Below are 22,865 nucleotides of genomic sequence, written 5' to 3'. Positions count from 1 at the left end.
ATAAGGCTTAATATATTTGTTCCCTGTTGGATCTAAGGATCGTGCCAATTTTTGTTTTTGCATTTTTAGTTCCTATTTCCCCTCCCCCCCACCTTCCAAGAGCCACAGCTTTTTTAAGGGTGCTGTCCAGGCTCCTGATATTGATGACCTATCCCCAGGATAGGTGTTGTGGAAATTTTATTATGCAGACATTTTACTTTAAGATGTGTGTGTGTTTTTATAGTTTGTCATCTGTCTCCCTGTGTCTGATTTAGCCAAGGAGCGCTCTAGCAGAGGGTACTTTGGCTGAATCGGGACCAGTGGCAAAACCGTCAGTATGAAAACCTTCTCATTGGCTTGGAGACATATCTGCTTTTAAGACATGCATATCTGCCTTGTCGGTATACTAGTACCGTATACTGACAATAGCCGTAGCAATGTCTCGCAGATAATTTTAAACCTATGGGAACCAGTAGAATGATCTTTATTAGATACTGATTACCTTTGAGCAATATTGAATGAGGTCCATGCTGACAGTGATGGGGGGTGGGCGGCCATCTGGCTGATCGGACAATGGACATGACTCATCCTTCCTTATACAGGGATGGGGCGTGTGCATTGTCTGCCCGGCCACATTGATTGCCCCGCCCTGTCCTTTGACATCACTTCCTGTATCCTTGTCTTGGGCCAGCACCTTTTACACCTTTTGTTAGTAAATAAAGGTGAGCAGACTGAGAAGGGCGGAGGAGTGGCTCAGAATTTTCAACCAAGATGGTAACACTTGGGTTTGTCTCTGACTGGGGCTGAGAGAAGGGATACACCTTTTTCCTTACACAAACTTTGATGAAGCAGATTACAACTATTATTATTTACCACAACATAGGTTATTAATATCTGATTTGTGAGGGCTTAACGGTCTGCTTCCCCACTAATCAGCTGTTCCCTGCAGTCTCTGGCACTGGAACTAGCACTTTAAAGCCTTAGGCCTCATGCACACGACCGTTGTTTGCATCCGTGGCCGTTGTTCCGTTTTCCGTGATTTTCTGCGGACCCGTTGACTTTCAATGGGTCCGTTGAAAACTCGGAAAATGCACCGTTGTTCATCCGCGGCCGTGATCCGTGTTTCCTGTCCGTCAAAAAAATATGACCTGTCCTATTTTTTTGACGGACAACGGTTCACGGACCCATTCAAGTCAATGGGTCAGTGAAAAAACACGGATGCACACAAGATTGGCATCCGCGTCCGTGATCCGTGGCCATTGGCAACTTTCACACAGACGGATCGCAGATTCGTGAAAACTCATATCCGACAGTATATTCTAACACAGAGGCGTTCCCATAGTGATGGGGACGCTTCAAGTTAGAATATACTGAGAACTGTGTACATGACTGCCCCCTGCTGCCTGGCAGCACCCGATCTTTTACAGGGGGCTGTGATCCGCACAATTAACCCCTCAGGTGCCGCACCTTAAGGGTTAATTGTGCGTATCATAGCCCCCTGTAAGAGATCAGGTCCTGCCAGGCAGGAGGGGGCAGACCCCCTCTCTCCCCAATATTATATTCATTGGTGGCCAGTGCGGCCTCCCCTCTCTCTCCCCCCCCAGTTAAAATCACGTTCCGAATCCCCCATCATTGGTGGCCAGTGCGGCCTCACATCTCCCCCCCCCCCTTGTTAAAATCACGTTCCGAATCCCCCATCATTGGTGGCCAGTGCGGCCTCACCTCTCCCCCCCTAGTTAAAATCACGTTCCGAATCCCCCATCATTGGTGGCCAGTGAGGCCTCACCTCTCCCCCCCTAGTTAAAATCCTGTTCCAAATCCCACATCATTGGTGGCCAGTGCGGCCTCACATCTCCCCCCCCTTGTTAAAATCACGTTCCGAATCCCCCATCATTGGTGGCCAGTGCGGCCTCACATCTCCATCCCCCTTGTTAAAATCACATTCCGAATCCCCCATCATTGGTGGCCAGTGCGGCCTCACCTTCCCCCCCCCCCTAGTTAAAATCACGTTCCGAATCCCCCATCATTGGTGGACAGTGCGGCCTCACCTCTCCCCCCCTAGTTAAAATCACATTCGGAATTCGGAACGTGATGGGGGATTCGGAACGTGATTTTAACTAGGGGGGGGGGGAGATGTGAGGCCGCACTGGCCACCAATGATGGGGGATTCGGAACGTGATTTTAACAAGGGGGGGGGAGATGTGAGGCCGCACTGGCCACCAATGATGGGGAATTCGGAACGTGATTTTAACTAGGGGGGGAGAGGTGAGGCCGCACTGGCCACCAATGATGGGGGATTCGGAACGTGATTTTAACTAGGGGGGCAAGAGGTGAGGCCGCACTGGCCACCAATGATGGGGGATTCGGAATGTGATTTTAACTGGGGGGGGGAGAGGTGAGGCCGCACTGGCCACCAATGATGGGGATTCGGAACGTGATTTTAACTAGGGAGGGGGGAGATGTGAGGCCGCACTGGCCACCAATGATGGGGGATTTGGAACGTGATTTTAACAAGGGGGGGGGGGGTGTGAGGCCGCACTGGCCACCAATGATGGGGAATTCGGAACGTGATTTTAACTAGGGGGGGGGAGAGGTGAGGCCGCACTGGCCACCAATGATGGGGGATTCGGAACGTGATTTTAACTAGGGGGGGGGGAGAGGTGAGGCCGCACTGGCCACCAATGATGGGGGATCCAGGACGTGATTTTAACTAGGGGGGGGGGAGATGTGAGGCCGCACTGGCCACCAATGATGGGGGATTCGGAACGTGATTTTAACAAGGGGGGAGATGTGAGGCCGCACTGGCCACCAATGATGGGGAATTCGGAACGTGATTTTAACTAGGGGGGGGAGAGGTGAGGCCGCACTGGCCACCAATGATGGGGGATTCGGAACGTGATTTTAACAAGGGGGGCAAGAGGTGAGGCCGCACTGGCCACCAATGATGGGGGATTCGGAACGTGATTTTAACTAGGGGGGGGAGAGGTGAGGCCGCACTGGCCACCAATGATGGGGGATTCGGAATGTGATTTTAACTAGGGGGGGGGGGAGAGGTGAGGCCGCACTGGCCACCAATGAATGTAATACAGGGGAGGGAGGGGGGGTCTGCCCCCTCCTGCCTGGCAGCACCTGATCTCTTACAGGGGGCTATGATACGCACAATTAACCCCTTAGGTGCGGCACCTGAGGGGTTAATTGTGCGGATCACAGCCCCCTGTAAGAGATCGGGTGCTGCCAGGCAGCAGGGGCAGTCATGTACACAGTTTGTAGGATATTCTAACTTGAAGCGTCCCCATCACTATGGGAACGCCTCTGTGTTAGAATATACTGTCGGATATGAGTTTCACGATCTAACTCAAATCCGATGGTATATTCTAACATAGACGCGTTCCCATAGTGATGGGGACGCTTCAAGTTAAAATATACCATCGGATTGGAGAAAACTCCGATCCTATGGTATATTAACTCCTGACTTTACATTGAAAGTCAATGGGGGACGGATCCATTTGCAATTGAACCATATTGTGTCAACGTCAAACGGATCCGTCCACATTGACTTGCATTGTAAGTCAGAACGGATCCGTTTGGCTCCGCACGGCCAGGCGAACACCAAAACGACTTTTATTTCATGTCCGTGGATCCTTCAAAAATCAAGGGAGACCCACAGACGAAAAAACGGTCACGGATCATGGACCAACAGAACCCTGTTTTGCGGACCGTGAAAAAATACTGTCGTGTGCATGAGGCCTTATTCACATGTCAGTGTTTTGGTCAGTTATTTCCATCAGTGATTGTGAGCCAAAACCAGGAGTGTAGGCCACACAGACATAAGGTATAAGGGAAAGTTTAGCGACTGTTCTGTGTTTAGAGCCGCACCTGTTTTTGGCTCAAAATCACTGATGGAAATCACTGACCAAACACTGACGTGTGAATGAGGCATAAATGGATCAGGAAACACAAAGTGTAGTGGAGTGTCAGGTCCTCACCGATCAGATATTAATGATCTATCCTGAAGATAGGCCATCAATATCAGGAGTCTAGAACACCTTTGATTTTCCATTCACACACGAGGGCTTATTTGTTGTGAACAAGTTGCACTTTTTAACGGCACCATTTAATTTACCATATCATGTATTGGCATGGGTAAAAAAAGCTTTTGTGGGGTGAAGTTGAAAAAAAATTTCATTAGGGTTTTAGGGGTTTTGTTTTTACAGTGTTCACTGTGCATTAAACAATGACACAATTACCTTATTCTGCGGTCAGTATGATTATGATGATATGAAATTTATATAGTTTTTCTTATGTTTTACTACTTTTAAAATAAAGACCTTTGAGAAAATGACTTTTTATGTTTTCATTCACAGATCAGCTTGAGGGCTTGTTTTTTGTGAAATATCTTCAATTGCATTTTATTTATCATAAAGTGGAGAGAATCTTAAGAAGCACCCCACTATGCGTGTTTGACCCAACAAAACATAGATTGTTGTTTAAAGGGTTTGTCTCACTTCAGCAAATGGCATTTATCATGTAGAGAAAGTTAATACAAGCCACTTACTAATATATTGTTATTATCCATGTTACATAGTTACATAGTTAATACGGTTGAAAAAAGACAAATGTCCATCAAGTTCAACCAAGGGATAGGTGGGGACGCGAATCCCAGAAGGAAGTGAGACTCAGATTTCTACACATTTTCATAAGCATTTATGTTTTTTACTTTTAAGAATTCGTCTAAACCCTTTTTAAAACTGTCCACTGTTCCTGCTGTGACCATGTCCTGAGGAAGCCTATTCCACAGATTCACCGTTCTTACAGTAAAGAAGCTTTGACGCTTCTGGAGACTGAACAATTCCTTCTCCAGTCGGAGGCAGTACCCCTTGTCTTTTGAGCACATTTTACATGGAACAGCTTTTTCGCCGTATATTTTGTGCGGCCCATTTATATATTTCTATAGGTTAATCATGTCCCCCCCTTAGACGTTCTTCTCAAGACTAAATAAATTCAATTCTTTTAATCTTTCTTCATAACTAAGACCCTCCATGCCCCTTATCAGTTTAGTCGCTCTCCTCTGTACTTTATCCAGCTGCAGAGCATCCTTTCTATGGACTGGTGCCCAGAACTGAACTGCATATTCCAGATGAGGCCGCACCAACGCTTTGTAAAGTGGTAGTATTACATCCCTGCCCCGCGAGTCCATGCCTCGTTTAATGCATGACAATATCCTGGTGGCCTTAGAAGCAGCTGATTGACATTGTATACTATAATTTAATCTACCATCCACAAGGACACCCAAATCCTTCTCTATAAGTGACTCTCCCAGTGTTACATCCCCTAGGACATATGAAGCACAGAGATTATTACTACCAAGATGCATAACTTTACATTTATCCACATTGAACCTCATTTGCCAAGTTGATGCCCAATCACTCAGAGTGTTCAGGTTGCTTCCTTGGCTGGCTGGATTCATTTCTCCATCACATTATACACTGCTCGTTTCTATGGTTACGACCACCCTGCAATCCATCAGCGTGGCCATGCTTGCACACTATAAAAAATAGCACCAGCCTATATGAGCTCCCACGTTCCTGGCCACCAGAGAGGCCGTAGCATTTTTTCCTATAGTGTGAAATCATGGCCACCGCTGATGGATTACAAGGTGGTCGTAACCATGGAAACAAGCAGTGTATAATTTGATGGAAAAATAAATCTAGCCAGCAAAGGAGGCAATATGGACAACAACAATATATTAGTAAGTGGTGTGTATTAATTTTCTCTACATAAGAAATGCCATTTGATGAAGTGAGACAACCCCTTTAAGTATTATGCACAAAATGCATAATGTTGAAATGCATGCAGTTAAATAACAGGGCTAAGAACATGGGTATATATATACATATATAGTATAGTATATATAGTATGGTCAGTTTATGCACAAACCGCTGTATGGTAATATCAATACCGTGTTTCAGTAACATGTGGAGTGAAAATCATTGTGTTTTATTTGTAACCCCAGGCTGCAATGTCCATATTTTCTATGGTTGGAGGGCCCCTTCTTGGATTGTTTTGTTTAGGAATGTTTTTACCGTTCTGCAATTCTTTGGTGAGTATTCTGTTTTCTAAGGGTATATGAAGATGGGATGGATATGCTGTGGAATTTCAGGTGGACAATTCACAGCATTTATAGTAGCTGCTAAGTGGATGAGATTTTAAAGGGTGGAGGTGGATTATTCCAAATGGTAAAACAGCAGCTTTGGGGAAATCAAATTCTCAAAAGCTGGTTTTCAAAATCTATTAGCAGAATACAGGAATTGTTTATGGTGCTGTATTCTGTGGATGAAGAAATATAGTACATGAGCTGTGACTATGGAATATCAGGTATCCTAATAAACCATTTGCTCTCTCAATTGACAAAATACAGGCTCATAGAAGTTAGGGGGCACCCATATTGGAGCTGAGTTGTGGCACCCAGAACGGAAGTTCCTGGTGGTTTGTTTCCCCTTCCGCTTCCATTCTATGGACATATTCCCCTTCCTTGTTTAGGCCTCATGCACATTCCTGTATTTTTGGTCCTCATCCGATTCACATTTTTTGCATACCCATTAATTTCAATGGGGCTGCAAAATATGTGGACAGCACAACGCGTGGTGAAAAAATATGGCATGCACATGGGTTGGATCCATGATTTGAGGACTGCAAAATGGATACAGTCGTGTGTATGAAGCAATAATAACAATGCAGTTCCTCAGGACAGGGGAGTCCTGCAAAGGTACTTGTCACTCAATAACAGTGAGTGGGATTAAGTCCCCCAGTAGCCACATGGTCTTTTTCTAGTGAACATATGCTTTTGACTTCTACTAATAAAAGGAATCATATACAGAGTAGATGTATGTAATTGCCCATCATACAAATTGATATATTAAAGTGGCTCCATAGTTATAGCTGCTGTTTAAATCATACTTTATGTTTTTAATTTAGGTAGAACTGGGTCTATAGTAGATGTCATCTTAAAGGAAATCTGTCAGCAGTTTTAACCATGCTAAACTGCTGACAGCAGTAAGTAGGGGCTGCGAAGAAAAGTACAAAAATATTTTTGTGAAGTTTTTTTTTTATCATCGGGAGTAATGTGAATATGAACTTTTATTCTGCTAGATTTTCCTTTTGCAATTGCTTTGGAGGCTAGGCTTTGCTGTGAAATGCTGTCTGTTCTCTGCATTGAGCTGCATCACAGTACCTCCCCTCTGTTCTGAGTGACAGTTATACTGGTCTGGTTGAATGCTACAGCTGTCACTCAGAACAAAGGGGAGAGGCTATAAAGCAGTTCAATGCAGAGAGTATTGAGCACTTCACACTGACACTCTGCCTTCTGGGCACTTAAGGACCACAATCTGGCTGAATAAAAGTTCATATTCACACTATTTCTGATGGTAAAAGCTACACAAAAGATATGTTTTCTGCTGCTCTCCTCAGCCCTCACCTAGTGCTGTCAGCAGTTTAGCATGGTCAAAACTGCTGACAGACTCCCATTAAATACAAAAGCTTTTTGCCAAGGAACAATAATCTAATTTAACATACAATTTTTCCCCACAATCTACAGGGGGCTATTGTAGGACTGCTTGTTGCGTTTTCTATATCTTTATGGGCTGGAATAGGAGCTCAGATCTACCCCCCACTACCTGAGAGTAGCAGACCTCTACCACTTTCGACTGTTGGTTGTGATTTCAGTGACACAGTTAACATCACGTCTGTTACTGAAATGACAGTAACAACATTTGTCACAGCGGTACAAGCTGAAACCAGTGAGAGGTGAGTCAGTAACATTGGTTTGATGGTTATGGTTTGATTTTTGTAATTCTATTTATTATTAATGACCTTGTTTCTACAATTTGCTGGAAAATTATATATCATTAATACAATTGTCATTATCCATGTAAGACACGTGTTCATATTCTTGTATCTTATTAGGCCAGTGCTTGCTGATTATTGGTATTCTTTATCGTACTTATACTTCAGCATCTTGGGGACCCTTTTGGTTTTCATTGTTGGTGCAGTTGTTAGTCTTCTGTCAGGTATGTATGAATTGGTAAATTGTTATAAAACTCAAATACTAAATACAAAGCAAAACACATACAATATTAGTTATAAAATTGCAGCGACCCCCCCTAGCTGGTGCAGAGGATGGGAGTGGTGCTGGGCCTGATGAAGTGTTGTGTCATGGTGTACTCCCTCAGGCTCCCTGGGGATCAATGCAGTAGTAATGTAGTATTGAAGAATGAGGCCAGAATTTTTACTACTGGTAATCAGGTGATGGATGTCTTAACTGTAGTCCCTAACCTTACAGCAGTGTCTTGAAAAGCTGAATGTAGCTGTTAACTTTACTGTTTGTCTTCTGAAGGATTCACTTGAGTCAAAATGTTGATTGTTCTCTCTGTAGGAGCAGGAGTTTAGACGTGCACTTCCTTCCTTCTGTGTTATTTAGAGATATTAGAAAAAATTGCGTAGAGGTTTCTTAAGATGCTAACCCTTCAGACACTGTTTTATTAGTAAGCTAGTTGGCACAGTTGCACCCTCTTAGTAGTTTCCTACTAAGAAACTACTGCATCTATTATTGCAAATGCTCCTTCAGTGGGTGTGAGTAATTCATATAATAAAGTGGGAGAGTAGCAGGCAATTTCATTCAGCAGAGTAGAGATTATGATGCCAACAAATTCATTAGTGTCTGTTAATCAATTTATTATAATTAAAGGGCAGGCCAAAGGTCTGACCTAATTTGATTTCCCTTGGTTTCCCAAGGCTCAAGTATGGTATATGTTTGATATCTGCCTTTCACAATTTTTACCCACAGTGAGGTTAATAGAAAAAAAGATTGCCACAAGTGCTAATTTCATACATAAATTAAGGCCAGGTTTACATGTTCCAACTGATGCATGTATCTGAAACCTCACCCACCCATGCGGGACAATACCCATATGATTTTTAAGGTAAAGCCATGGTGGGCCACATGCAGCAACTGGAAAACAAATAAACCTGGCCTAATGGGACTCCAGTATGAAATAGATCATGGGGTAGTTGAGTGTGTCAACAGTGCACCATAGTAAACAGACACTGGCGGCCAGCACAGGAGAGCTGGCATGGTGAGGGATTAATCAGGTAAGTAATGATCATTTTATGGCATTTATACTCGTGGTCCAATTTTTCTGATCTGGTAAACCTCTTTAATGGTTACTTTTTACATGTCCATATCTGGCATATGCTGTATTATATAGATAATTTAAGCTCTGTTCATATCATGAGTTCCGTATCTTTACAGGATCCATAACAGTGATATTATGATCCATTGGTCTCCGCTACTAATGTGTAATGGGTTCGATAGGTTTTTCTGATGGAAAAAACAAACACAAGTGTGATCAGAACATGTGTATTAGCTCTATCCCATCCGGTTTTATTACTTAAAGGGGTTGTCCCATCTGGACATTTATGGAATATCGATAGGATATGCTATAAATGTCAAATACCTGTCAGTCATACTTCTGGGACCTGCCTCTGTCTAAAAAATGAGGACCTGCCATGAATGAAGAGCACGCAGTGTATGTATAGTAAGTGCACTTGGCTATCTTTGGAAGTCCTATAGCAGTGAATGGAGAGGACATTGAACCTCTCCATTCAACACTATGGGACTTCTGAAAATAGCCAAGCCAGCGATTAGCTATTTTTGGAAATCCAATAACAGTGAATGGAGAGGACATCTCACATGCTACTTCTCCATTCAACACTATGTGAGTTCTGGGAATAATATATCTCCTTATGGAGAGCACCTAAGTGGCTTGAGAAGTCTTATACACCATGCAATGCTCCTCTCTAGAACTCTGGGAAAAGGGTATGAAAATGAGCTCTTAACAATCTCTGCCTCTAATGCTACCAGATGTAAGGTAGCTATCCTATAAGTCAATGTTGGACCTTTTAAATAGGCCTTGTGACATAATTTAGAAAACTAATTGGGGTCAATCGTCCCAAAACAGCTGTCTGCAGATGAGATGCAGGCTTAATTATTATCCAAGTCATGTCACTAGGCATGTTTAAAAGATCGAACATTGAGTTATAGGATAGCTACTTATAAATTGTTGTGTGGGCCATTCTTCTGGTGCAAGTAAGGCTACTGTCACGGCCATGGCTATGACCGTGACTCTTCAACCGCATGCGATTGTCAGCGGTTTTGTTTTGTTGTCAATCACAGGTGAGGGCAGTGGTATTTGCCTCACCTGTGGTTGCCGCTGACAACCCTTGCTTGTGGCAGCTTTCCTGCTGTGCATGCGGTTGCACCTAGCAACCCCTATGTTAGGTGTGTGTGTATTGTGTTCACTGTGTTTGTCTGTGTGCACTCTGTGTAGTGTGTTGTGTGCACTGACACTTTTCCTGCACTGTGGTTTCCCGTGGCAACGTTTGGCTGTCTGTACATGTGGTGGCAGTGTCCCGGCCTCTGGGCTATTCCCCAGGACACGGTTGCCACCCATGTCGTGGCCAGCGGCAACAACCACAGTGGGTTGCTACTGTTGGACACTTTCCCTTTAATGTTGTGTTTTCCCTTCCCGGGTGTTGGAAGGGTTAACTTCCTTCCCAGTGTGTGTGTGTGTCACTGGGTGTGTCCGACTGTGGGGTGTGGCTTCCTGGCCTATATAGCCTCAGTGTTAGCATGGCTCTGTGGGTTGTTTCAGCCATGCTTGCTGGAGCAGCCTCCTGTGTTACTATCTGCCAGTGAGAGCCACCCCTGTGGTCATAAAGATATTGTCCTTATGTTTATGTCTGCTGTGTGTTGATGTTGTATGTTATGTTCTGTTGGGACCTTTCTATGTGTTTGGTGCAGCTTACGGTTCTGGATTCCTGTTTGCGCAGGGATCCAGTCAGCAAGGCTGTGACAGGTTGGTGGAACTAATAGTTTGCCTGTCATTCCCGTAAGGCTGTATGAGTTCCCCTTTTCCCAACAGCTTGGCCATTGAGACTCCTGCTCCTCCGTGCCTAGGAGGAGTAGGTCGTCTTACCCTGACTCCTAGCGCAGGGACCGGACGGAGGGTGAGTTAGGGATCCGAGGTTCCTGCGCATGGAACCTCCTACCTTTAAGGTCGGCCCATGCAGTTAGGAGTTAGAGTCAGGGTAGGGACGCTGTAGGAGGTGTCCCGCTCCCTATCCTGTTCTCCTGGCCGAGTAGGCCTACAGCACATGGCAACGCACGGCTGAGGATTTTCCCCCATCCTCAGCCGTGACAGCTACTTTCACACTCGCGTTTGTGAGATCCGTTCAGGGCTCTCACAAGCAGTCCAAAATGGATCAGTTTTGCCCTAATGCATTCTGAATGGAAAAGGATCCGCTCAGAATGCATCAGTTTGCCTCCGATCATTCTCCATTCCGCTCTGGAGGCGGACACCAAAACGCTGCCTGCAGCGTTTTGCTGTCCGCTTGACGAAACTGAGACAACGTATTTAAAAGAAGAAATACTGCTACAAGAGGACATAGTTTTAAATTAGAGGGGCAAAGGTTTAAAAGTAATATCAGGAAGTATTACTTTACTGAGAGAGTAGTGGATGCATGGAATAGCCTTCCTGCAGAAGTGGTAGCTGCAAATACAGTGAAGGAGTTTAAGCATGCATGGGATAGGCATAAGGCCATCCTTCATATAAGAGAGGGCCAGGGGCTATTCATAGTATTCAGTATATTGGGCAGACTAGATGGGCCAAATGGTTCTTATCTGCCGACACATTCTATGTTTCTATGTTTCTCTGGAACAATAAAAAACGTATCCGTCTTCCATTGACTTTCAATGGAGTTCATGACGGATCCCTCTTGGCTATGTTACAGATAATACAAACTGATCCATTCATGACGGATGCAGGCAGTTGTATTATTGTAACTGATCCGTTTTTGCAGACCCATGACGGATCTGCCCAAAACGCGAGTGTGAAAGTAGCCTAATAAATTTATGTACACAATGTAACTGCCTGTATCTCAATTCAATAAGAGCAACTTGCTCCCTCATTGCCCTGCCACAACTGCTTTATTCAGTGATTGCTGGTGAATATAGATTAAAAAACATAAAAAAAAGTTCCTGCCTGTCAGCAGAGGTCTGCTCGCTATTTCACACTGGCTACTCCAATAATAAGTCAGTGTCGCTGAGACACTTGGCACCGGAAAGGACTCAGGGTTAGCAAGTCAAGCAGGAGAACATGATTCTGCTCCAAACAGGGCCGAGTCAGGCAACAGTGCTTGTATGCATAAGCACACATTAATTAATAAAGTTGGTTCAATCATTTGGTGCTGGTCAGCACAGGATCTAAGTGTCTAATGATGCCCATACAATATTGAATTAATTATTTTGGACAAGTGCCCTGAAATCTGTGCATATATGTTACAGGCGGATGGAAACAAAACATAAATCGTGACTATCTCTTTGGAAGACAAGATTGTGTACTTGTAGACATGCTCCGCTGCTTTAAGACCAACAAGGTAAGAAGAATAACTGTAAATTTTCAGTGTTTATTTAATAGCTATCTACAGTTATACACCCGTAATACCTTCCCTAATAAAGGAGAATACATAGCCAAAAATACTCCAAAATAGATCTTCAATGCTTAAAATTCAATGCTATCAATATTTCCGTATAGCAATTACTGCTTCATCCAAATTTTATGACATTGGGATAGGTTGAGCATCCTGATGCCCTAAGCCAATGTATGTACTCAATTTCTAGTAGGTCATCAGAAAATGACCTATTAATTAAAACATGTTTTTATGCTAAACATATTTTTTCTAGACTTTTTGATACCTTTTAACATTTTTCATGTCCCTATCTATATTTTTTTTTTTAATCCTAAAACCCTGGAATTTTCACACTGGCCACTAGACCTAAAATATGTTAAGATTTCCTGTTCTTTTTCGAACAGCCACATGGGCCATAGACATAATGATAGTAGACACTATTGACTTCTATCGGAGAGTTTCTAGGCATGCTCTGTGACCTGTGCTGAGATCAGGAGGGAGTAGATAAGCTGTGATATCACCTATTGTGAGTGGTGGATCCTGTGTTATCTATATAGAAGTGTTTTCTGTCATTGTAATTCTGCCTGGGATGTCAATGCAATGGCTACTGAAAAGTTACCTGTACAGAACAGGAAGTCTCAACGTATTATTAGGCCTAGTGGCCAGTGTAAATACTGCATGATTTTAGGTCATTTTATGATGATACATTACCTTTAATATGGTAACAACGTATCAAAAATGACAACTACAATACTTATTGTATATTATAGTAAGTTTCATTAATTTACATGTGCAAATGAAGAAATGTCTTAGTCGACAGGAGACAACTTCTTTAAGTGAAAGTGTTTATTCATAGATCCTTAACATATCTAAGAAGCGATGAGCAAATCTGTACAATTTGGAGTTCCTACTTTAATACAAACCCCTATTCAAACCGATTTGTCTTATATATCTCCATAAAAGTAAATTTGCTGTTGCTGAAACCCTAGTGTAGCGAATGTTCAGATTCACTCATCTCTCTATAATCCAGTTAATTTTTAAAAATATAATTTCATGTAGTTGTCATACATAAAAATATTTGTTATTTCTTTATTGTATAGAAAGAAAATATTGAAGTTTTAGAATGGAAGTCACATCCCGGTGAAGGACACGACAATCCCACATTTTCACAGGATGATATTAGTTTATCTCAAGTGAAATGAGGAGCAATGCCTGGAGGACTGTCATATTTGTGTATATTAGTTATTTGAACTGACACTAAAAAGGGTTAATCCTCTTGACATCCTCTGTAACATTGAAGATTTTTTTTTTGCTCATTTGGTGCCTAGGGACTAGATAAGTCTTGTATATACTGTCTAATAATAACAAAAACTTTTGGGTTGTCCCCATGAAATCTTCTACAAACAGCTGAGAATGGTAGAAAATATAGAAGAACTTTATAGTTTGGAGGGCACTCAATCAACTGGTGTCACATGGAAAAAATGAGGCTAAGGGTACTTTCACACTAGTGTTTTTCTTTTCCGGCGCTGAGTTCCGTCCTAGGGGCTCAAATCTGGAAAAGAACTGATCAGTTTTATCCCCATGCATTCTGAATGGAGAGCAATCTGTTCAGGATGCATCAGGATGTCTTCAGTTCAGTCTTTTTTACTGATCAGGCTTTTCAGAAAAACGTAGCATGTTGTATTTTTACCTCCGGCCAAACTGCAGTCAAACTGCATCTGGCTTTTGCATGTTAAACCCGAAAAATGTGCAAAAAAAGTTAAAGTCCATAGATGGCGGATCCGTTTTTTCCAATGCATTTTTTGTGATCAGAATCCTGATCAGGATTCAAATGTAATCCGTTTTCACGTGTTTTTCCGGATCCGGCGGGCAGTTCTGGGGACAGAATTGCCCGCCGGATTCAAACAACGCTAGTGTGAAAGTACCCTTAAGCGATTCTAATATTTCATTTATTGAATAAAAATAGATTAATAAAAACAATAAAAATTAGATCCAACATATATACAGTATCCCTAATCGATTGTAGTATTGATATCTACCATAATTCACATTTCATATCAGAAGATCATAGTAAAAATTATTTGTGATATTTATTACATAGTTGATAAGTATGATTTTTTATTTTATTTTAATTGATAATTAATGATTGAATAGATTTATGGTGATCAATAAATGTTATAAATCACTTATTAAGCTAATAAGATTAATAATTAAGATTAATAATAAGATTGTATGTGTCTGCGAGAGTAAGCGATCGCATTCTTTGAAGTACACAGCGGGACGCCGCTGTCTCAGCTAAGTGAGCGGGACGCCGCTCCGAATATTGTCAGCGCTGGCTTGCGCTTTAGACTGGAGACTACTTGACATATTGTTTTAAATATTGGAAGATATCTGACTACTACTTGAATATATTGATATATCCCTTATAGTGCAGACTATTCAGCACTACTGTGGTTCCGGATGATTAACATCCCATTTGGAAACTCTTGAAGGCTATTGATGGACTATTGAAAGAGTCATCCTTTGCAATATTTGCACTACTGGTTTTAATATACTATGCATTATTGTCCTTGGTAATCACTATTATTGCTGCTAAATTAATCAACTAATATAGATTTTAGGATATCGATTTATTTTATATTCATATTTATTAATAAATCCTACTGTTCTCAATACTACAGAGAATGCCCCACTATTACTTACTTATGATCTATAAGGATAACTGTATGTCTCTAACCATTGGAGATAAGCCGTATAACTGTTCAAAACTGCCTATAATGGGGCTGGAATGAGCCAGTCACTTATAAATTAATATAGAGTTGGTCACTCATAAGTTAATAAAGAACTTGTATACAGCAGCACATGTAGACTCAGTGTGGTATCAAAACATGGGTTGTCTGGATAATGCAATTAAATCACCCTTATGGAGTGTATGTTCCTTATGGGGGTAAGTTACTGGTACAAAGGTTCAATCCTGACAGACTCTCGATAAAACGCTCTCCTGTATTACAGTAATCCACAGTAACAGTATTTTTTGCACGTTACCGCAGTTGTCTATGGAGTCGTCCCGTACTGCCTTGTCCTGCAGAGTGCGACTGAATTGTGGTTCCCGGCAAATTTCGTCATCCCACGTGTTCTCGGTGTCCCTTGTGGTTCGCCTCCGCCTCTTAAAGTGCGCCGCTTGATTGGAAAATTAATCGCAGCTGATCGAAAGTCCTGTAAAAAATCGGGAAGTGGCCACTTCTCAGTTGAATGTATATAATAGATGGATTATGTCACGTTGTTAAAAGTTGGCTAGTGTGGTTCCCCCATTCTTATTTTTTTACCAGTATTTAATTAAATAAACGGAAAATATTTTATTTTATTTCTCATGTTTTTATTAATTTTGTATTTAATATGTATTGACCCAATAGGAACTTTAATACAAGAAGAAGAGTGAACTATTTAGACTCAGATTGGGTATATAATTATCATCTGTCACACCAACGAAAGACTACTGCTATATGTTTATATGATTATAGTGTATGTAAGGGTGATAGTTTTTTCTGCAGCTTTTTATAAATCTTTGCACTCTCATACCTTATATTTATAATACATTCCTTTGGTATAATTCAGTGGCTTATTAAGTGATTTATAACATTTATTGATAACCATAATTCACTATTCAATCATTAATTATCAATAAAAATAAAATAATTATCAATTATGTAATAAATATCACAAATCATTTTACTATGATCTACTGATATGAAATGTGAATTATGGTAGATATCAATCCAACAATCTTGGTATATTGATATATATATATTTTTATTATATACATTTTTGTTTCTTTTACATATACAATATATCAATTACAAATAATCATGTTTTTGTAATCGATTAGGGATACTGTATATATGTTTGGATCTAATTTTTATTGTTTTTATTAATCTATTTTTATTCAATAAATGAAATATTAGAATCACTTAAGCCACGTTTTTTCCATGTGAAACCAGTTTTGGACTTTTAGCACAGCAAACAGCCTCATCTCCTTTGTTTCAACTTTTAGCTCAGCAAACAGCCTCACTTAACTTTCTCAGTCAGGAAGGGGAAGCGGGATGAGTGACTTAATCAGAACATAACACATTACACTAAGTGCTCTTCTGTGGATATCTTTATCTAGGCCCGTGCTGGCTAACCTCCGGCCCTCCAGCTGTGGTAAAACTACAACACCCAAGACGCCCCCTTGCTTGGCTGTTCTCAGAACGCCGTAGAAATAAATGGAGCATGCTGGGAGTCGTAGTTTCACCACAGCTGGAGTGCCGGAGGTTAGCCATCACTGATCTAGGCCTATCTAGAGAATAGAGCTGTCATCCTTATAGATACTGCCATCCTAATTCTACCTATGTAGTATTTAGCTAACAGAACATTTTCCTTTCACAGCAGTAGTAAACTAAACAATAGAATACCTATCTGTATTGGTATTTTATCATATTTTATATTTAATATTTAGTGGTATAGTACTGCCAAAATGAAAAAGAAAAAAAGGCAAATATTGTTTAAAAATTGCATTCTATGACTATTGAGTTTAAAAAAAATATCCCTTTGAATGGGCAACCAGGCATAAAGAAATCAAAGTAAGCCTCCTGCTCAGCCCTTTAAGCATTACCAGAGTGACCACCTTCTGATGTAATAGTAAATTTTCAACCTATTGATGTACACATTTGTCATCAGTTAATTAGATGCATTTCTGGTTATTACAATTACTGCACATATTCTATTGTGTGAAGAATGTAATGATATAAATAATAAACAGGAGTTCTTACATATACATTTCTTTAGGTGCTAATTTATATCAGTTTGTTAGATTTTTACAAACCAAATTCCAAAAAAGTTGGGAGGCTGTGTAAAATGTACATACACATATAAAACAACAGAATGCAATGATTTACAAATCTCATAAACCCATATTATATTCACAATAGACCATAGACCACGTATCAGATGTTGAAAGTGAGACATTTTATCATTTCATGAAAACATTAACTCTTTTGGAACTTGATGAAAGCAACACATTTCTGAAAATTAAGGAACTGGCCATGTCTACCATTGTGTAGCATCCCCTCTTATTTGAGTAGTCTGTAAATGTCTGGGAAGTTTTTATTTACACTTATTGACATTTTACACAACATTTCAACTCTTTTGGGATTAGGATTGTACATCAAGTTACTACTAACTAAAGGTGACTGGGTAAATCCACCTTTAGGGTATGTTTAGACATCAGAAAAATCTAACAAGTATTTTACACAGAATCTGCAGCAAAAATCCAAGGCAACCAATCCAATCCATTCTGTCTGCCCCATAGAAATGAATGGGAGCGGGGGCCGCGCGTGCGAGGTGCACTCCCATTCACTTCTATGGGAGCAGTGGGGAGCAGCGCTTGGTAGTGGACGGACCCCAGGAAGTCTCCCCGCTCGGTTCTAATTGTAGGTGTGGGTCCCAGAGGTGGGACCCGCACCTATCAGACAATAGGGGCATATCCTAGCAATATGCCCCCATTGTATGTGATGGGAATACCCCTTTAAATATCTGCATGAATTTCAGTGTAAATGTGTATTACATTCATTGTGGGTTATCCATTTTGCCTCTTTAAAATCATGACAACAATGGGGTGTGTAAAGAGTGGAGTAATGATCCGCCACATCTTATTTATGTAAATACATTATGCTGTATGTAGATATGTATGTATGTATATATATATATATATATATATATATATATATTACAGTGGAACGGAGGATGAGACAGACTGCAGTTAATGATTTGCCAGCAGTCTGCAATGAAGGTCCTGCTGGGTGTTCCCAGTAGGGAGTACGTCCCTGCACAGCCTGACAATAGCAATGCTTATTTGATTGTTTCAGAATCTGCAACTGGTAACACCATTTGAACCTATGAACCTATATTGCAGACTGGTGGCTATTGACTCAAAACATCTAGTAGGAATTAGGCTGAAGAATTAACTGAAGATCACAGTTTTAAGATGTGGATCTCCTTGTGCAAATATGAATTTACTTTGATAGCAAATGAGATACTACTCTGTATTAACTCAGAATGCTCTAATTCGCTATTAAAAATATAATATAGTCACAGACAGAACTTGCATATAAGTCGTTAAACATGGTCCTGTACATAACACTAGTTTGTAGTCTGCATCAGTGTTTCTTCTATGCAGCTATTGAGTGGAGCATTTTGGGACCTGGGCAATATTCCCTCTAAGCAAAACAATCCAAAGACTGCATCTGATAAATATTGCAGTATTGTGCTTAAAGCATACCTATACTTTTAGATAACTTTACAGAATGGTCAGATATAGCACTATATCTGACCATTGAATGACTTGTATCTGGTATATTTAAAGGGGTTCTCCAGGAATTAAAAAAAATTAAAATACTTAAATATTATTTTATAATAAATATATTCTCAAATACCTTTCATTACTTAGAATGGCTTGTTTTGTCTGGGGAGCAATCATTAGGAGAACTAAAATGGCCGCCGTCCTATTAGTACACACAAAACCTGTCCTAATCACATAGCCGGACAAGTTACTTCACAACACTGAGGAAAAGAGCTGCCTCATCCTCCTCTCTGCTCTGCTTGTCAGGAATCATGATTCTGAATACTGGTGAATCTCTGTGGGAATAGATAAGATGAGGAGACATGAGAGGACGGTGAGTAGCAGTTCTTGTATGCAGCCTCCATTACCATTACCACAGCAACACATTACCACAGTCTGTCCTGTCCGTCCTCTCCGTGAACTAAATTCCACAGAGATTCAGCCAAAGTTCTTATCATCTGTATTCAGTATCATAATCCCTGACAAGTAGAGAGGAGGAGGAGGATGAATCAGCTCTTTACCTCAGTGTTGTAAAGTAACTTGTCCTCATGTGTGATCAGGACAGGTTTTGAGTGAACTAATGGGACAGCGGCCATTTTGTTTCCCCTGTTGATTGCTCCCCAGACAAAACGAGCCGTTATAAATAATGAAAGGTATTTGAGAATATAATTATAATAAAGTAATATTTTCTTAATTCCCGGAGAACCCCTTTAAGCAGTTTACTCCTTTGTGGGATACATCTATAATTGTCAGTTGTCTCTGAGTTTATGGGTGGAGACTATTTGTAATGGTGTCTCCCATAGAGTGCGCATAGAAACAGAGATTCTGCTTCCTCTCGTACTTACTGAGAATGTATGAGAATCATCCAGAAACACCATATAGAGAACTGAGGTGTGAGTAGGTTGGGGTGAGATATAATGTTTTCTATTAGTCACTGAATCTGCTGAATTCATTCCTGTGTTGTGTCTGTCTCTGCTTCTCACAGTGTACTTCCTTCATCCCATCCTCCTCCCCCTCTGCATGTAATTTTGAAGGATGATGTTATCCAATATTTCAGTGAGCAGGCAGCCCATCTTGGTCTCACCGTTTGACTTCTCTTAAATTTCAGAGAGAATAGAAAGGGGGAGGTGAACATAGCTGATAACTCTTGAAAAGGCATTTTCTCTGATAAGATATAAAAAAAAAAAATCTTTATATTAACCTGTAAAATGATTGGTTATGCAAAGTTGTTTGAAAGTACAGTGATCATTTAGTGTAAGTAAAGTGATCATTTAGTGTAAGGAGGTGTATACAGCACCTGGATGCACCATAGCACACAATGTCCAGATAAATAGTTTTATTCAGCATACAGATGAATGCTTTTAATATCTAGGCACCATAAACCATATATACTATATACAGTGGCATACAAAAGTTTGGGTACCTGGTCGCAATTACTCTTACTGTGAACAGTTTGGCAAGTTGAAGATGAAATGATCTCCAAAAGGTATAAAGTTGGTTGTGGTTATGGTGAGGACGCAGGAGAGGTTTTCTTCTGATGAGTGCCTTATTTAGGCAGGTGTTGCTGAACAGTGGAACAATGTACCACAACTCCAGATTCTGTTAACTCTTCTGCTAGCGGGGTTTCTGATTTGCCTTTCTAGCAATGCTACGAGTAGCTGTCTCTGAAATATTTCTTCATGTTCCAGACCTTCTCTTGACCTCCACTGTTCTTGTTAACTGCCATTTCTAAATTACATTTCAAACTGAGGAAATAGCAACCTTAAACTACTTCAAAAGGCGCAAGTTGGAAGTTTTACCATGGCCTTCACAGTCGCCTGATCTGAACATCATTGAAAATCTGTGGATAGACCTCAAAAGAGCACTGAATGCAAGACGGCTCATGATTCTCACAGAAATGGGAGACTTTTGCAAGGAAGAATGGATGAAAATCCCTCAAACAAGAATTGAAACACTCCTGGCTGGCTAAAAAAAGCATTTACAAGCTGTGCCAAAGGGGGTGCTACTAGGTACTAACCATGCAGGGTGCCCAAAGTTTTGTTTCGAGTCTTTTTCCTTTTTTGTTATTGTGAAAATGTAAAAGGTGAAAATAATTTTTCATTTTGCTTTACCCCTTAAGTACCAAGACACTTTTCACCTTAAATCCCAGGCCGATTTTTGCAAATCTGACATGTGTCACTTTTTGTGGTAATAACTTTGGAAAGCTTTTTCTTATCCAAGCCATTTTGAGACTGTTTTCTCGTGACACTTTGTATTTTATGTTAGTGATAAATTTGAGTCAATATGTTTTACCTTTATTAACCCTTTCAAGACCACACCATTTTTCATTTTCGTGACCAGGCTAAATTTTGCAAATCTTACATGTGTCACTTGACGGCTGAGGATGGGGGAAATCCTCAGCCGTGCGATGCCACGTGATGTTATGGCTGCTCGCCAGGACAACAGGATTAGGGAGCAGGTCACCTCCTAAAGCGTCCCTAACCTGACCCTAACTCCTAGCTGCATGGGCCGACCTTTAAGGTAGGAGGACCCATGCTCCGGAACCTCGGATCCCTAACTCACCCTCCGACCGGTCCCTGGACTAGGAGTCAAGGTAAGACGGCCTGTTCCTACTGGACACGGAGGAACAGGGGTCTCACTGGCCAAGCTGCAGGGAAAAGGGGAACACAAACAGACTTACGGATATGGCAGGTGAACTATCCGAGTTCCACCTACCTGCCACAGCCTTGCTGACTGGATCCCTGTGCAAACAGGAATCCAGATCCATAAGCTGCACTAAACAACATAGGAAAATCCCAACAGACCATCACATAGACATCACACATAAAGATGAACATAAACTTAATGTGACATAATATTTATGAACCACAAGGGTGGCTCTCACTGGCAGTTGGTAAACACAGGAGGCTGCTCCAGCTAAGCATGGCTGAAGCAACCTACTGAGCCATTCCAAACACCAAGGCTATATAGGCCTAAGTGGCCACACCCACACAATCAGACACACCCCGTGACTCATACACACAGAAAGGGAGTTAACCCTTCCAAAACCACAGGGAAGGGAAAACACCACCTTAAAGGGGAAGTGTCAAAACGAAAGTCACACTGTGGCTGTTGCCGCAGGCAACGACATGGGTGGCTACCATGTCCTGGGAGTCAGCCCGAAGGCTGGGACACTGCCACCACATGTACACACTATACAAAACGTTGCTGCGAGCAGCCACAGTGAAGGGAAAGGTCTCAGTGCACACGTAACATAAACACAGTGCACACCATACATACATACATGCACACACACACACCTAACCAAGTGGTAGCTATGTGTAACCGCATGAAGATGCCGCAAGCTGCCTAGCACAGCTCAGGCTGCTATCTGCGACAATCTCCAACCACTTGTTGCCCATGGCAACCACAAGTGAGGCAACACACAAGCAGCCCTCACCTGTGGTTGAACAACCAAAAACAAACCGCAGGCAACCGCATGCGGTTAAGGAGTCACGGTCATGGCCATGGCCGTGACACTTTATGTGCTAGTAACTTTGGAATGCTTTTATTTATCCAGGCTATTCTGAGATTGATTAATCGTACTTGATGTTAGGGGGAAATTTGGGTTGATAACTTTTACCTTTATATTATAAAAAATCCAAAATTTACAGAAAATTTGGAAAAAATAGAATTTTCTAAATTAGAATTTCTACTCATTAAAGGCAGATAGTGATAACTCATTAAATAGTTTTTACTTAAGATTCCCTATGTGTCTACTTTATGTTAGCATAATTTTGAAAATTATATTTTTTTTAGGATGTTTCTATAATTTATATAGTTTCTATAATTTCTATAAAATTTTCAAAACAGACTTTTTCAAGGACCAATTCAGTTCTGAAGTCACTTTGAGGTCCTTACATAATAGAAACCACCCATAAATGACCCTATTTTAGAAAATACACCCCTCAAAGCTGGTTTTACAAACTATGTTAACTAGAGTTGA

General features: G+C 41.2%; 1 protein-coding gene across 1 annotated transcript in view; it reads left to right on the top strand.

The window, feature by feature from the left end:
- The window catches only part of LOC120978832 (sodium-coupled monocarboxylate transporter 1-like), a 74,169-nt gene extending 60,119 nt beyond the window's left edge, over positions 1 to 14,050 (top strand). Inside the window, exons 11-15 of the mRNA XM_040407206.1 lie at positions 5,993 to 6,079; positions 7,574 to 7,782; positions 7,942 to 8,045; positions 12,380 to 12,471; positions 13,605 to 14,050. Of these exons, the coding sequence (XP_040263140.1) occupies positions 5,993 to 6,079; positions 7,574 to 7,782; positions 7,942 to 8,045; positions 12,380 to 12,471; positions 13,605 to 13,706 (594 nt within the window). The 3' untranslated portion in view covers positions 13,707 to 14,050. The remainder of the gene's footprint in view (positions 1 to 5,992; positions 6,080 to 7,573; positions 7,783 to 7,941; positions 8,046 to 12,379; positions 12,472 to 13,604) is intronic.
- Positions 14,051 to 22,865: the final 8,815 nt, after the last annotated feature.

This window comes from Bufo bufo, chromosome 1, assembly GCF_905171765.1.
Source record: "Bufo bufo chromosome 1, aBufBuf1.1, whole genome shotgun sequence".
In the NCBI taxonomy this organism is placed as follows: Eukaryota; Metazoa; Chordata; class Amphibia; order Anura; family Bufonidae; genus Bufo; species Bufo bufo.
This window is presented reverse-complemented; position numbering and strand designations above follow the sequence as displayed.